Source organism: Oppia nitens, unplaced genomic scaffold (genome assembly GCF_028296485.1).
Source record: "Oppia nitens isolate AA-2021 unplaced genomic scaffold, nextdenovo-longstitch-racon4-pilon3 scaffold3_pilon_pilon_pilon, whole genome shotgun sequence".
Taxonomy (NCBI): domain Eukaryota; kingdom Metazoa; phylum Arthropoda; class Arachnida; order Sarcoptiformes; family Oppiidae; genus Oppia; species Oppia nitens.
In genome coordinates this window covers 3,312,153-3,328,972 of record NW_026533221.1, presented here as the reverse complement: position 1 = coordinate 3,328,972, position 16,820 = coordinate 3,312,153, and the positions used below count along the sequence as shown (strand labels likewise).

General features: G+C 31.2%; 5 protein-coding genes across 5 annotated transcripts; 2 read left to right on the top strand and 3 right to left on the bottom strand.

The window, feature by feature from the left end:
• Positions 1-1,022: 1,022 nt before the first annotated feature.
• Positions 1,023-2,349, bottom strand: LOC128958304 (male-specific lethal 3 homolog). The gene is made up of 2 exons (XM_054304122.1): positions 2,130-2,349; positions 1,023-2,062 (listed from the first exon to the last, which is right to left on the bottom strand). Exons 1-2 carry the CDS (start codon positions 2,183-2,185, stop codon positions 1,033-1,035), a joined length of 1,086 nt encoding a protein of 361 aa, XP_054160097.1. The 5' UTR covers positions 2,186-2,349; the 3' UTR covers positions 1,023-1,032.
• Positions 2,350-2,529: 180 nt separating this feature from the next.
• LOC128957596 (uncharacterized) lies at positions 2,530-4,387 on the top strand. Its single transcript, XM_054303389.1, has one exon. The coding sequence runs from the start codon at positions 2,682-2,684 to the stop codon at positions 4,284-4,286; it is 1,605 nt and encodes a 534-aa protein (XP_054159364.1). The 5' UTR covers positions 2,530-2,681; the 3' UTR covers positions 4,287-4,387.
• Positions 4,388-5,424: 1,037 nt separating this feature from the next.
• LOC128957520 (Golgi phosphoprotein 3 homolog sauron-like) lies at positions 5,425-6,779 on the bottom strand. The gene is made up of 4 exons (XM_054303292.1): positions 6,362-6,779; positions 6,046-6,292; positions 5,676-5,973; positions 5,425-5,597 (listed from the first exon to the last, which is right to left on the bottom strand). Exons 1-4 carry the CDS (start codon positions 6,575-6,577, stop codon positions 5,471-5,473), a joined length of 888 nt encoding a protein of 295 aa, XP_054159267.1. The 5' UTR covers positions 6,578-6,779; the 3' UTR covers positions 5,425-5,470.
• An 853-nt stretch (positions 6,780-7,632) lies between these two features.
• LOC128957808 (zinc finger protein 62-like) lies at positions 7,633-9,070 on the top strand. Its single transcript, XM_054303623.1, has 2 exons — positions 7,633-8,587; positions 9,059-9,070. The coding sequence occupies exons 1-2, from the start codon at positions 7,721-7,723 to the stop codon at positions 9,068-9,070; spliced, it is 879 nt and encodes a 292-aa protein (XP_054159598.1). The 5' UTR covers positions 7,633-7,720.
• LOC128957289 (AT-rich interactive domain-containing protein 2-like) lies at positions 8,981-16,622 on the bottom strand. The gene is made up of 11 exons (XM_054303024.1): positions 16,003-16,622; positions 15,692-15,926; positions 15,458-15,601; positions 15,233-15,361; positions 14,265-15,159; positions 12,529-12,664; positions 9,933-12,453; positions 9,702-9,864; positions 9,446-9,610; positions 9,260-9,372; positions 8,981-9,181 (listed from the first exon to the last, which is right to left on the bottom strand). Exons 2-11 carry the CDS (start codon positions 15,760-15,762, stop codon positions 9,073-9,075), a joined length of 4,446 nt encoding a protein of 1,481 aa, XP_054158999.1. The 5' UTR covers positions 15,763-15,926; positions 16,003-16,622; the 3' UTR covers positions 8,981-9,072.
• Between the last annotated feature and the right edge of the window lie 198 nt (positions 16,623-16,820).

The window sequence follows — 16,820 nt, the reverse complement described above, 5'->3', positions numbered from 1 at the left end:
TATTTGAGATTATTATATTTGAGATATGAAACAGTTTTTAGGGCTTTCCTATCAATTTATATATATAGTTAAAATGCTTTTTGTCTGTAAGTCATTATAAATTATTTATAATAATTATTTGGTTATATTTACTTAATTATGTAATAAAAAATTATTATAATTAAAAAAATACCGCAAAGTTTGTACAATTAGTGCAGACAAATTTGTAACAAATTTATTAGAAAAAGTTACATTTATCATAATTATTGCAAAATATTTTTTTTCAAAATAATATTGCAACCAAATTTTGCAATATATACAGAATATACACATGTTTTATATATAAATTTATAATTTATTATATATTTTTAATTTTATTGTATTGTAATACATATTTTTTATGTAAGCCATGACACAAAACTGATTTGTAATAATAATAATGTGGTTATGAGTGAGTGTGTGTATGTATGTGTGTGTGTGTCTGCCCTCATCTATGCACTTACTTTGCGGTAACAAAATATTATAAATATATAATGACAAAAAAAATTGATTCAATTGATATTTACTAGTTATATAATTAATTGGATGGAATGTGGAAACTTTTTTTTTGAAAAAAATAATAATAATAAGTATTGTTTTTTAGGTTTTTAACTCACTTTTTTCAAAATATATTATTAATAAATATTTAAAAATTTGCAATTTTTTGAATTTCAAATGTTACAAATAAAAAAAACTATGGGAAATAATTACAATAAATTATTATATATATATTGAGTTTTTTTTTATTTTCATCAAATATTTTTTTCAGTACATCGCTAGTGAATCACACTAATTGATAAATAGGTAAATGAATTGTTTTTGTGATATCTAAATATTTTTTTATTAAAATAAAGTTATGAAATCTCTGGTAAATATGAATTTTATAGATAAGTACAATATATATATATATATATAGTATGTAAATAAAAATATTAAATAATATATAAATAAATATTTCACAGAATTTAAATACATTATTTTGAAAGCAATTGATTTGAGATTGAAATGAATGAATTATGTTTGATGTGTTGAGAAATTGATACGATTTTTGTTTAAATAATCGACAAAATGTTTAATAAGTCGGACAATGATTTTGAGCTGTTCTTTAGTCATCCCCGGTGTCGACAACAAGAAGTCACTGATTGTCACCATAAGACGCAACAAATGTATGAATCCGTAAACAGTGATCGCATTAAATGTATCGTCCGATTGACTCTGAATTTGTTTAAACTGTTTTTTTTCTTCTTCGTTATAAAAGAGATAATTGTTTTCAATGAGTGCATTGAAATAGATTTCCATTGAATTCTTGAATTCAGAGACAATATGATTATCATTTTGTTCGTTAGTGTTTGTGTTGGAATCGCCTAAAAGATTGATATTTGTATTGACACTAAACTCGTCGATGATTTGCCAGACATTGGGTTTTAGTGGCAAATCATATAAAGTTTTGTTTTTTGCAGAATGAATGTAATCCTTATCTAAAATAGTCTTCAATTCAATGGTCAGACAACAGATGAGTGACTGAGAATCGGATTCATCGTAAGTGTTGGCCTCAGTAGTCATACCATCGTTGCTGACACTCGTTCTGATACTCGTTCGGCAACTGTTCCACGAGTTATAGTCGTCAGACGTGATCGACGACTGTCTATCGGTGTCTTCCTGTGTGTCTTCGTCGGCATCAAACCTAATGGTGTCGTTGGTGTCCATATCATTGGTGTCGTCGTCGCTATCACTTTGCGAACCATTGTTGGTATTGTTGACTACAATCTCCTTAATAATGGCCGGAATTTTGTTGAGTTTGAGTTTTTTGCCTTTCGGGAGACCGACGGCCGCCTTCTCAGCCAACTGTCTCTGAAGTGTTCTGTTGTGTGCATTGTCTTTGACAATATCACACTCTTTGACGATCCGATCCCACGACGAGTTCCAGCCGTAGAAATGAACCAAATATTGCGGACACTTCTTGCCGTTTCCATCCTTTCCAATACAACACCGAAGTATTTTGCTTTCGTACAAAACTTTCGCCTTTTTCGGGTCCGGTTCGTAGCTATCGGTGGTCAACACAATCAGTGGTTAAACAATAACACAAATAGTTGTCACAACACTATACATACCACAAGACCTTCTCGTTTTCGGTGAAAACAAATCTAATTTTTCGTTTTGAGACCATTTCAGTGACCAATCAGTTGCCGAGGCTATGGAAGTGACAATAAAAATATTTTATTGACCACAAAATTGACCGATAATTTGATCGGCAAATGACTGGACTTTTCCGAACAGACAATACAATCAAAAAATATCAAACAAAACATCAGTTGTTTTGTTTGACAATTCATTCATAAAATAATATTTTTATTTATTTTATTGTTATGTAAATCATGTGTTCATTACATATAAAATGTTAACATTTTGTTAATCCCTTTGTATTTTGAAATTATATTACAATATATTTTATAATATATTTTTATTTTTCCCCAAAAAAAACTTATCGATAGTCATGTTATTTGTGAAATACAAACATCCATTGCATGTGAATGTATGTCAAGGATTGCAATCAAACGCCAAACACCAGCAAAATGTCTGCAAAAACCAATAGTACTTCTCTGTAGTGATAATGGATCCGATGATCGAGATATGACCGCAACCATTGGCGACGACACCAACCAATGGCTCAAAAACAAGACAACGATTTGGCGCAACAAGAAGTGGAGGACAATACTTCGGTGGCGCCAAAAGTTCAGTCTTTGCGTCAGTTTTTCGACAACAGATTGATTGGTTTCAAACCGATAACGTCCGCCGATAACGAGTTGACGAACACAATAGAAGCAAAAGCAATAGATTCAAGTGATAAGTCTGAGGACATCGATGTGATTCCTCAGCGACCGAAACGAACAAATGCTAAACAACCCAACAGACAGTCCAACAACAACTGTAACATCAAAGTACCGCCGCTGTTAAGGACACTGATCGGCGTCGACCAAAACGCAACACCTGTTCCTATGCCTCGCAAAAGTTTATTGAAAAACAGATCCATTGATCAAACATACGATGAGTCGTCTTCGTCTTCATGTGATTACAAAGTTATGCCAATTGAATGCAGCGATAGATTTAGAGATAAGAATCAGAGATCTAACTCTTTGATAGCTTCGCTGACAAAAGAGTTAAATGAATTAAATTTTAAAGCAAACAATAATTTGCGATCAAATTCATTACATTCGTTAAATTGTTTGCCAAAGTTTGACGAAAATCTCACATCTATTTCATCTAACATTGAAAGCAATGTAACGAATGTGACGCAAGACATGACAATTATTCCGATAATAGAGTCAAAGACCCCGAAAAGTATGACCAAATCAAAGACAACCTTCAAATCAATCCTCAAAAAGAGTAAATTACTCTCTCTTCGCAAAAGAAGTGCTCAAAAAAGTGATAAAAATTGCCAAATGAATAGCCATTCCTCAAATGTTTGCCAAATCAGACCAATTAAGCCGACCAGAGATCCTCCGCCGCCGCCTATCCTCATATTTCGACCGCCGGCGCCCTTACCTCCCGAAGAACCTAAAGAGGACTACTATGAGGACACACTTGAGATTAATGGATACAATCATTTGTTGCCCAATACCTATGAATTATATAATGATTCTGAAGAACAAATATATTCAACTCTGGATAATGAAGATGAAAGTGATGACCAACTTTACGAAGGAATCGACAATTACGATGACTTAACCACTGGTGATAAAGATTTGTATTCATGCGATGATAATTATTATGAAGAATCGGCCTATGATTTGGACGGAATCTATGAAGTACTTCCATTCGAAAAGGACTTCGAAACAGATAATGATAGCCTATTGTCGACCAATTCTACCATTTCTTTAGACAGTCATTACAGTGAAAACCAGAATCTAAATGGAAGTAAAGATAATCTGAAAGTAGACTCAAAGTTGAGTTCATTTGAAAAGAAACAAAATCTCAAAGCAATTAAATTAAGAAAGAAGTTTAATCTGACGGGCGATGAGATACCGGTTAACGCTGGCATTGTTAAGGAAGACAACAGAGGCAATAGGTATGACCTGTTTGTGCGCAAAGGAGAAACAGTTCTTATATTGCGAATGGAAGCAAATCCGCCGGGAAAGTGGTTAGCAAAGAGCGAACGATCCAAAGTCGGATTTGTCGACTTAGACAACATCTCATTTGATGCCGAATCTGTCAAATCTGTTATTAAAATATTAACTGATTCGCAATGCAATAATCAAACCAATCAATGACCGGTCATTCTTTGAGATTAAAAAAAGGTATAATTGTTTACCCAAATGCCATATGTTTGCTAATAAATACTTGAATGCCTTATAAAAAAAGTATTACAATACAGTATATATAGTATCTATTTTTATTATTACAATTTTTAGTAAACAATTCACACAATTTTTCTAAATATTGCAATCAATTGTGATTAACATAAATGCCAATTATTATATAATATATAAAGTATTTCCAAAGTATTGAAGCCATTTTCTAACAAACAAAAAAAAGTTATTATTTTGTTTTAAAAAATTGTTATGATATACTGTACAGTGATATATATATATATATATATATATATTTATATAAATTTAGACGTGATTTTTAAACTATAATCATTATTTTACAAAAATTATAATTATTGCTAATTAGCCGGTTTACACAAAAATATATAAAAATGATATGCAATATATAACTACACACAGTAATAATAGAAATAATATAAATTATATTATATTTGATGATTATGATGATGTGTAATTTTACCGATTGTTGTTTTTTTTGTTTGATTTTTATTTATATATATAATTTATTATAGTTGTTTCCAATATAAATGATATTATTATAATTATTATTAAATTTTTAATAAAAATATTTTAGAATTGATGTTATTATATATATATATATTTATTTTATTTCATTAAAAACTGGAAGATATCTTAAGATATAATAATAATAATAAAACAACTGTTAGTTTTGTTTGTAACTAATTAAGAAATGGTCCCAACAAATTAATTAATTAAATTAAATTTTTTGTTTTAAAATAATTTGAACAAAATATTGATGGAAAATATTGTATGCATATATAAAATAAAAACAATACAGAAAATAATTTTAAATATATGAAACATAATACAAGTTTTACATTACAATTATACTTATATATATATATACAGTATAATCAAATTAGTTTTTTTAAAAACAGTCAATGAATATCTCAATTTCAACATATTCTGTGCATATATTTTCACATCAAATCATTTCAATATACAGTATCTGTATTTATTAAAAAAAAAACAATTCCTTAATAGTTTTTTTCATAAGGAATTGATATTTATATATAAATAATAGTATATATATTCATCTATATTGAAAAGCAATGACAAATTAATAATAATAATAATAATAAATATTAGCTAATAATTAGTTATTATTTGACAAACGATGCAAACACTGCCCACATTATCTCACAGGCGTTTCCTTTAGTGCTTTCCGTTTCCATATCTAAATCTAAGAGCTCTCTAACCCTTTTCATTGCCACTTCGTAGTCATCATCACTAAAAATGATGAGGAAATGAATAAACAAATTATTATACGATAAGAGATTTGTTTCAATAAATAATAATAATACAGACCTCAGGGGTGCGAAAGCGTTTTCTAAGACATCGGAACTATGAGCCAGTAATATAATTGACAGCAACCGTTTGTCCATACGGTGCGGATCATTGACCCATTTGGACAATACTGAGTCCTGGACTTTCTTAATTAATTTGCTTTTAGCCGTTGCGTCGACCAATGGATGTGTTGTCATATCAAACAATAAAAAGTTTTGTTTTTCGGTGGTTAGCACTCCCTTCTCCACCAAATTCTTCGCCAATCTTTCTCTAACATTCTTCAATTGATAGCGAAGTTTTAATGGGTTCCACGTTTCACCTAAAATACAAGACAATAATCAAATTAAGTTAATATTTTTTCTTAATTATATTTGACGACTTGGATACTGACCACTCAAGTAGTCAATCCATGATTGCAGTGTTTCAGGCGGTTCGGTCTCTTTGATATGTTTGAGCGCTTCGTCGAGAAGCACATCACCAGTTGGCGACCCGTTCTTAAGGAGCACTTTCCTCAACAAAATCGATCGTCTTCTGAGTCCAACCTTTTCGAGTTGTATTCTTCCGCGAAGAGCTAATTCTATTAATATACAGCCTCTCAGTCCCGTCGATATACAGTCGTTCCAGAAGGAGGTGTATCCCTATTAACAGATCAAATAATTTAGACAATCATATGATTTGAAAAACATTTTGAAAGACATTTTCAATACTTCTTTGTCTTTGAGTCCTAAGAGAAGCACTTCTTCCATAAGTGTAAGTCTCGTATCTTTCGAGTCAATGTCTTCGTCTTTATAGTCGTTGTCATAACTGGACTTCGGGTCGCCGTTGGCCTCATAGTCGGTACCGTTGTTATGGTTCGCAGTCTTATCATTGTTTGTATTGTTGCTGACTATCCGTCGCTGAACAAGACCTTCGGTGCGATTCATTTGGACTCAACTTTTATGATCAATACTAACTGTCTGTCGATATAATGGTCACTAAAATTTTATTGTCCAACTAATCAATCAATTGGTCGCTTAAATGGCACTTAAAAATCACTTTCAATAATAAAATTTAAAAAATCAAATAATTATTAGTTAACTATTAGTATATATCATATGATATATAAACAAATCACACAAATATTAGTCAATTATTGGTTTTTTTTAATTATTATTATTAATATTATTATTATTTAGTTAAATATCAGAATATGTTTAAAATTATTTAATTAAAAGACATTCAATAATAACAATACTCTTAATGTAATATTTTTTTAACATTCAAATAGTCTGTCATTTAGTTTTGAATTTATATAAATTATTATTAAACACAAAATTGTTATAAATTATAATAAAATAAAACACAAAACCATTGATTATTTAAAACGACTGTTTAGTCAACTGTTTATCTGTTTTTTCTCTCTATTTCACTGTTTATAACATTTTTAACGCCATTTACRACACAATTATTATTATTATATATATATTATAATATGTGTTGTGTTTTGTTATGATATCTGGTGTTCACTTCAAAACACACATTAAATAATTGCCACACAATTCACACTAAAATATAAATAAAAAATAAAATACACTAAAAAACTATTACACAGTAGTAGTCATTACTAATACACTATACGTTCGCAATAATAATCGTTTTATATATACTGTATATATAGAGGAATATAAATACTAATTGTAATTATAATATGATTTTAATCTAAAAAAGAAACAGTCATTTAATAATACATTGAAAATGTTTTGATTGAATGCAAAAAAAAGTGAAACACTTGTAATACAATATAGAATACAATACATCAAAAATAAAGTACACCTAAAATATTACAACACATAAAATACGTCCATTGAGTCAATTACTGTCCCCATTGAGGGGGAAATGATTTATATTAATAATATTATAATAAAATGTTTGAGATATTGTGACTGAACTTAGAGGGCATTTAAACTCAAAAAATTAATGTAGACGTCCTTTGTGTGTATGTCTATTGACATGAATTTTAAAGCATAGTTTTGTTGACTTAAAAAAAAAAAATAATTTATTTATCAATGAATTGACCGCCGATTTTGATGGACCACTCGTGTGAAGACAACGATGACTTGAATCAGACGACATTGCGTCCAACGAAACGAGTCTTTGAGTGCGATGTCTGTCATCAGGTGTTCACCAGAAATACATCACTGACTGAACACAAACACATTCACACAAATTGTCGACCATTTGAGTGTCACGTCTGCGGTAAGACATTCAGACAAACATCAAATCTGAAGAAACATCAGAAACTACACGACGTCGTCGACAACAATCAACGGACAACTGTTGTGTCGACTAATGCCAAGACGTGTGACATCTGTGGCAAACAGTTTCCGACTAAGTCGTCGCTGAAATCGCATCGATTGTCTCACGACGACTACAAGAGTTGTCTGTGTGACAAATGTGGCCAAACATTCAAATATCGATCGGATTTGATCCGACACATGAAAATACATGACAATCGACGAGAGTATGAGTGCAACGTATGTGCCGTCGGTTTCAATGATCGATCGGCATTGAAGAGACATCGACTCAAACTTCACAAAACTATTGATAATAATAATTCAGACAATTATCATCAAAATACTGGTCAAACTTTGGTGATGTACGAGACAAGAGTAGACACAGACAACAGTAGTAATAGTTTAGATAGCAATCAATTGTCAAAACAAATGTCCGCAGATCTGAATGACAGAAATTATATCAATTCGGTTATCGATTATATAGACGTTTGTCGTATACTTCCAGTTCCACTACCGAATCATATCTTTGAAAAGTTGGTCGAAATACAGAAACAAATTCAATTGCATTTGGGAACCGATAGATGTTTTCATAACGAATACTTCTCACTGTTATTGAATGGTCAACAAGAGTTAAACCAAATAATTGTTGAACACTTACGGGTTAAATATAAATCAATAATTTATTAAATTCATAAAATCAATTTAAAATTTTTTATCAATAATTTTTTCTCATTTATATATATATAATATGTATATATATTTGTCAATAATTTAATATTTCAATTGATAAAAATTATTGTTATTTGTTTGTATGTTTATAATTATTAAATTATATCTCAATATTATTATAAAATGACATTTTTTTGCATTTAAATTAAATAACAATATATAATATGACAGTTAATGGCGATGACGTGTGTGTGTATGTGTGTGTGTCTGTGAACAGGAGATTCACATTTAACTCCTTTAATGGGTTGGTTACAAGTATTGCAATGTTTTTGTTTAGATTTTTTTATCGATAAAATGATGACCACACAGTATTTGAGACTCAGTTTATATATACTGTATATTTATATATAATTAAAAAATATATAATAATTGCTGTTTTGTTTGTATGTATTATATGTACAGTTAGTCTATTGATTTCATGATTTATTTGTAATGACAGCCAAACACTGGGCTATAGTTCGCGATTCGTCTCGTCCGTCAGTCATACAGAGTTCGCACAAATATTGTTCAAAGCATTCAAGTGATCTGTTTCAACACATAGAAGAACCAGAATTAATGGATCAATTCATTTACTACTACTACTAATGTTAACTATTATCAAACCTTTTAACAAAGTTGGAGTTAATGGCCATATTTCGGAGAATCAAAGCCGATGTTAGCCTAATACTAACGGTCAGTGGTGTCAGTTTAGTCACCGGAGGCAATGTCGGTGGTTCCTGAAGAAAAAACAATTTATTTAAATATTAGTGGTAGCAGTGGTTCCAATAAAACTACTACCAAAACACATACCACATAATTGGTTGCGTGTCTTCGGATGGCCAAAAGAGCAGCGTTTTGTGCGTAACCGGGATGTGCCGGTGGTTGTGGCAATACTATGTTTGATGCACCCACTGATGATATCTGCTTTTTACGTACACAATCGCTTTGCAATATATTTGGATTGCAATGAAAATCCTTTTTTAAATAAAAAATAAATAACATCACCAGTGTTAGTCAATTTAATATAATTAGGACCAAAAATCAATTATCTTTATTTATTTTTTACCAATAGATGGGTTAACAGTGAAAACTTTGGTCTCTTTGATAGACATCCGGGTCCTGTTCCTTCAGGTCCACCCCATATACAGTTCATAATAGCAGGGAATGATGGAGTCATTATGTGATGGTTGTGTACGTGTAGAAAAACTTCAGTCGCGCGGCTAAACGTCCTGTAAATTAAGTCAAACAATTTGATAGAATCGGATATTTTCATTATACAAAATAATACTGGACTTACTTTTTGCAATCACCCCATTGACACTGAAATTCAGTGATTGTTGTTGTAGTTGTAGTAGTATTGTTGTTAACATTGCTGWTAGTAGTGATAGCATTGTTATTGATGATTGCAATGGCATTATTATTATCCTTAATTGTATTACAATTATTATTTACAGCATTTATTGTCGAATTGCTTTTGGCGTTATTTGCAGTTATGGTTGTGATAGCAGATGAAGGCATAGTATTTATTGTCAGGATTTGTGGCGAAGATTTGGTTAATAATTGTTGTGTAATAGTATTTGTAACACAATTGTTGATCGCAGTTGTGCTCAAATCGGATAGATTTGATTCCAGGCTTAAGTTTGAGTCGTGATTTGGTATCGAATTCGTGATGACAGTTGTTGTTGTGGTGGGAATGGATATCACCGAATTGATCTTAAGTTTCTTATTGGCAGCATTACTGTCATCACCACTGCCATCAATTTCATCATTACGTCGTTTTGTTATCAATTTGGTCGCGTCGTCGACCGCTTTCTTGATATCTTTGATTGGAGACAAATCAGTTGAAGGCAAACAATTGACAGAATTAACACAATTTGTTGATATGTTCTTTAGTTGAGGTGATACTGGAGTTGTTGTTGTTGTTGTTAATACTTGAGACGGATTGCTAACAGTGACAATCAAATTGTTGACTGTGTTTGTCGTGTTATGAACAGTAGTGACAATATTGACATTATTGACTGCGTGAACAACTGGTCCAACTTCGCCATTCATTGTGGTCGCTATCTTTGGTATCGATGGCTTATTTACAGTCGAATGATTAGACGTATTAATGGTTAGAGTTGGCGATAGAGTAGTCTGTATTGCTGTCGCTGTGTTAACAATGGGTGGACTTTGAAGACAAGCCTTTAGCGTTGTATTTGTCTGCGTTTGTATGGGAGTACAGACGTTGACCGAGGATTGTATATTGTTTTGATTCAACGTTTGTGTCTGCAATTGTGGCAAATTTTTAATGGCAATCGGAGACTTTGTCGTCAAGATATACATTTTGGGCGGTTGTGTAGTAGACATAAGGGTTGCTGTATTAGAGTTTGTATTAATCTGATTGTTGATGACAGCAGATTCGGGTAACTTTCCTTTATCCAATAATACGTTCAACAATGGCGATGATTTAACATTACTTCTTACAGGCACTGAATTAGTCGAGTTTGTGTTGGATAGAACTGACTTAAGAAAAACATCTGATGTGTTTGCCGTCACAATTGTATTACCAGTACTTGTGGTTATGCTGGAGACGGCAGAAGTGGTCATTCCATTGATGATGGGATTGTTTAGCCTTTGCTGTGTCAACATACTGGCCGGCAATAATAGTCTCACTGGAGTACCGGTAGCTGTAAAGCCAGTACCACCCGGTTGTTGACTGGGAGACGCAATGATTGTACGAACTAACAAAAACTGTTGCGGTTGTTGTGTCTGAGAATTGTGTGCATTCGATGTGCTAATCAAAGTATTATTTGTTGTATATGTAAGCGAAGGAGTAAATGTCAGCGCCGATGGTAATGACGCCGACTGTGTTGCCGATTGATTGCTATTAATAACAGATATTTCAGTACCGGATGTTGTATGAGGTGTGGTCGTCGTTGTAAATATCGTTTGGATTGGCGTTACATTCTGTGTCGTCAATATAGTTGGTTGTCTCACAGGTGGTGTTTGAATTGTTAATGGATTAGGTGCTGACTTAGTCGGTGTAATGGAGGTGCTCAAAGTGGTGGTGACAGCGGGTGAACTGGTCTGAGAGATTGATTGTAAAGTAATTATGTTGGATGTGGTCGTCGGTGTTGTGGCTGATGTAGTTGTCGTTGAATTTGTTGCATTATTTCTTAATTTATTTGCTAATAAACTTTTTATTAATGTTGATGTATTAGTTGTCGATTGCAAACTTGAACTAGAAGTTGTGGTCATCGCTATACTTGTATTAATAGTATTATTATTATTTGAATTAGTATTTGTGTTGTTTGGAGAAGAATTGTGTTTAGGCGGTGCACTCAAATGTGCTTTCAGAATGGGTGACATCATCTGCGAAGCCGGTATTGTCTTGTTTGGTGTCGTTAATGTCGATTTCTGAACTAATCCTTCAACAGTTGTCTGATTGTTGGTTAAACTGCTMGATGGGAAACACCGTTTGATGAGCTGCGCAAATGTTTGGGCTGACATTACATTGCGACGAGAGTTTCGGCAACAATTTTTCACGTACTCGGCATAAATGTCGGCAGCTTTTAATGATTGGTTTTCATTTAAATTGACATTTGGCTCAAATGTCTGTTTTAGCCAATTCATGGCAAACGTTTCATTATCTAAACCATTGGTCTGAGAGTTTGTGTTGTTGTTGGTTGATGTCGTCGATTCGTTGGTTGAATTCGTCGATTCTGTGGCCAAACCCGACTGAATTTTGGGTCTGTCGTCAATGATTCTCATGCGCTTTAAGGCTGATGTCGTAAAATGTTGAGAAGACTCACAATTGAGAAGTGTTAACAATATTTCTGGACAAACAAAACAAACACATGATATTAATATCTAAATAAAGTGATAAAATAATAATATTGTCAATCACTTACTGATCAAATTTTTATTGTCATCTTTAAGCAACATATAAGGCTTTTGTTCGGAAAGGGCTAAACAAAACTCTAGTATTGATAATAATAATGTGATGTCGTATTGACAGGTCATGAGGTGTGTTATGCGTGTGAAGACCTGTTAATTGATTTTAAAAATATAAAATACATAATCAATTATAAATCAAATTAATATAGTATTTATTACAATCAAAATTATAATATTTTAAATTAAAAAATTTATAAACCAAAATATAGGCTAAATYCCAGTAAAAAATTCACTTAAACAACACTAAAGGCATTAAATATATTATCCTTAATTTTTTCGTATAAAAATTTCGCAACATTACATAATATATATAATATATTACTTATAAAAATATTATGCAAATCCCGATTTTATAAATAATTTTATAGGTTATTGATTAAAGCAACAAAATCATGCATTTATTTTAATAATTGCATTTCTATATACCAATATATATATACTATATATATAATTGAACATGTACTGTATAAGTACACACTATTTATATATATACATGAATATTTATAGCTGTTTTACACAACATTCAATTTAAATAATTAAAAAATATAAAAAACTATTACAAAACTAATTTATTTAAAAATTTAATAAAACTTTTAATGGTATAGAAAATGGTGTCATTTTTTGAAAATTTACTTTAAATAATACTAAAAGATTAATTAAATAAACTCTATTAAACACTTAATAATTTAGAAAATGTTTATATATAATTATAAAAAAATTTAACATATACTAGATATATATAATAAAAATTATTTTTTTCCTAATAGACATTAATATATTTATATTTATTTATTTATAAAATATTACAGGTAAATATAAAATGTTTTAAAAAAATTAGGATTTATATACAAAGACATGCTATACTGAAATATATAGGTTATCAGTGATTAATTATTAGTAGTTTATATGTGTCACCAAATTGTTTATATATATAAGTATTCAATAAATTATTTGAAAAATTATAGTCACATAAAGACATCGTTAATGATAATGTCAATCGTCACACACATAAATATATATAACACAGAATATATATATATATACTATTGTATTGAATAACTACTRTTTCCTAAATGATATTCTGGGCGTCCAAAGCATTGCATTGTTGGGAAACCCAGAGAATCGGTAGTGTCTAACACAACAACTCAATCGATTTGATTATGGTTTGTATACATTAGGATTGTGTGTCTGTGTTTGTGTGAAGTGTGCATCAAATCCAATGTGTGAATCATTTGATCAACAATATAGTTGTGTTGTGTCTGAGACAGTAGTTTTTTTACAGTTAAGGTGAAGCCAACTCTCACTCTATGCCCTCAATATATTACCAGTGATTATGACTTGTGAGGAGTGAAATAAAATTGAAGATAACTTTTGAAATACATTTAGAGCGCGAATACGACACTTAAAGCACATATCACACACACAAACATATTAATATAACTGTCACACATAACTGTGCGCTTATACATGCAATAACTAAAGACGGACATAATTATTCATTAATTTTTGTCATTAAGATTATAATATTAAAGCTTAAAGGTATCTAATAATAATTATTTTAGTTTTCAATTATTATTAATCAATCAGTACTATATCTATTTATTAAGTACTATATTATGAATATATAGTATTATTATTATTACTTCTACTTAAATCATCAAATAATTAAAAAACAAAAATCAATTAATACCTCGTATTGCCTAAGAGTTGTTTCAAGAAATGTGTTAATCTCCTCAACATTTGATGACAAAAGTCGTGACACAATTTCGAGGCACCGACTCGTCCACAAAATATTATTGCTGGTCATCGCTAGGTCGACACACCGACGRTGTAATAATTGTTGAATTGTTGTATAATCGTTGTCATCAACAATAAAAGCAGTGGTCGACGATATATTGGCCAATATGTCCAATGCTATTGTATTGAATTGTTGGTCAGAACAACTGGATAAAAGTAATAAAAATTTTAAAACTACAGGTGTGGCCACTGGACCGGACGTTTGCTGAACTAAATCCTGTGGATTAACTTCATAAGTATACGATAAGTTTCTTATGATGTCGGCTACGAGTTGGACTCGATCTTTGATTTTCGCATAACTTTCATCAGACAGTTCCTCGATATGAGGATCGGGTGCACCAAACACTAACTCAAGTGATTGTTCATTGTTGCAACACTGGTACCAAAATTTGGTATAACAATTACAAGAGCTTTCCTGTAGACACCAATCGTCAATATTATTTGTATCCAATTTTTTAATGGATAAGTTGTCATTTTGTTCACAAACACAGCAATAATTTTTAAAGCACTCCAACAGTAGATTAATAAACTTATAGTCTGAACACCAATCAAATCGATTCGAGTTAATGAGTATTGTCGACACTTTTATAGCAAAATCCAACTCATTTGGTAAACCACTCAATAGTGAACACAACAATTTATTTAATGGATTACGATTTTCGGTAATATTGTTAGCGGACAGACTCGAAGCACAGGTATATTGCAATATTAATGAAGATGTTGTAGAGGTTTGTGTGTTAAAGGAGTGGTTATGAGTGTAATTATGACTCGTATTAAAAGAATAATTGCTGGAAAAAAAGATAAAATAATAGTTTAGAAAATATCTGAATTACAATAATAATTGGATATAAAAATAAATACCTCTCATCTTCGTCTTCATCGAGCAAATCATTAGTGAAGTTAGAGTTAAAGACCTTTTCATATGCCAACAGATATCGRCTGTAGATCTGCCGCAAAGCCACCGAAATGTTCGCACCAGTCGTTGTTGTCCTTAAAAAACAAAATAATTTTTATAATTACACCAAAAAATAAAACAATGATAAGACACACACAAAATGATTATAATTAAACAAAACAAGTACTCACTTGAATAATCTGCAGTATATATCATCCCAGAGATTGAGTTGAGTTACTTTAAAACTGCCGCCGTTTTCGATGACATAATTGTAAAGTAGACTCAAATCAACAACTTTGCCATTAATTCGGGGAACTAATTGTTGCGGTTGTGTACTGTATGGACACAAATACAATAAATATAAAAACATTGGTTTTTCATCAGCAAAGAAGTTAATAAATAAATAAAATGTATAAATAACTCACTTATGATGTCCTCGATTACGATAAAATTGGACCAAATCGCTAACAAATTGGTCACTTTTCGAGCCCATCATCAACTCGGATGGTTACTACTGACAATTACATCAATGGTATCGCTATTATTAGCAATTGTCAACATTTATTAGTAATTTATTTAATTCAAAATTAATAGATTGTCGCTATCCGTATGGCATTGCTTTCTTCAATAGGCAGTAATTGTCTTTCATTTTAGTAAATCCTATATAAAAATGTTTATAAAAAACAAACAATTATTTGTTGATAAATAAATTGCTGTCAAAAAAAACTATCCATACATTTGTTGGGACACTAAATGGGCAGTGCTTTTGGTGGTTAAATCAAAGCAATTATTTAGTCGTATAATACTATATGTAATTAAATGGGTATATGTTTTGATCAAACAAATCGGTTAATACTAGTAGTAGTAGTCGAGTAAGTGATCAGTTGGTGCCGTCGTCGTGGTTGTGGTCATCAATTGTAGTGCCGGTGCTTTAAGCAGTTGTCTTGATTATGTGACGGCAGTATTTGCGCCCAATTTTTTTCCTGTCTCTCACTCTCTTGACGTTTGTATTGTGCAATGATATGGTGTGGTAGTAGTAATAGATGGGAACAGTATCTGAATGGTTAACAGCGGACTGGTTTGTTTGGTCAGTCAGGTGTTGGTTTGGTTGTCGCACTACTGTAGTAGTGGTGGTGTTGTTGGCGCCGATCCGTGTCTAACACACAACCAAACAGTGATCACAAACACAGTCAGTCTATCTATCTATAAGTGTGACTATAAGTTGTACACCAAAAACCACTCACAATATTATAAGCAATTATTGACCGCTTTTTGAGGGCTCACTACTCATCACAAAGACTGCACTCAAACACACCATATAGTAGTAGTGCTGTATATATACTGTATATATATATATGTATATACAGTATAATAATATAAGAGAGTAGTACTAAACTACTGCTATATAATAATACATAGAATATTATACTACATATACATACATACAGACAGACACACACTATAGCACTGTTTCTTAATATACAGTATACACTCTATACAACTACAGTATATAACAACACACTCACACACTATTAACACTGTACTCAACACTGC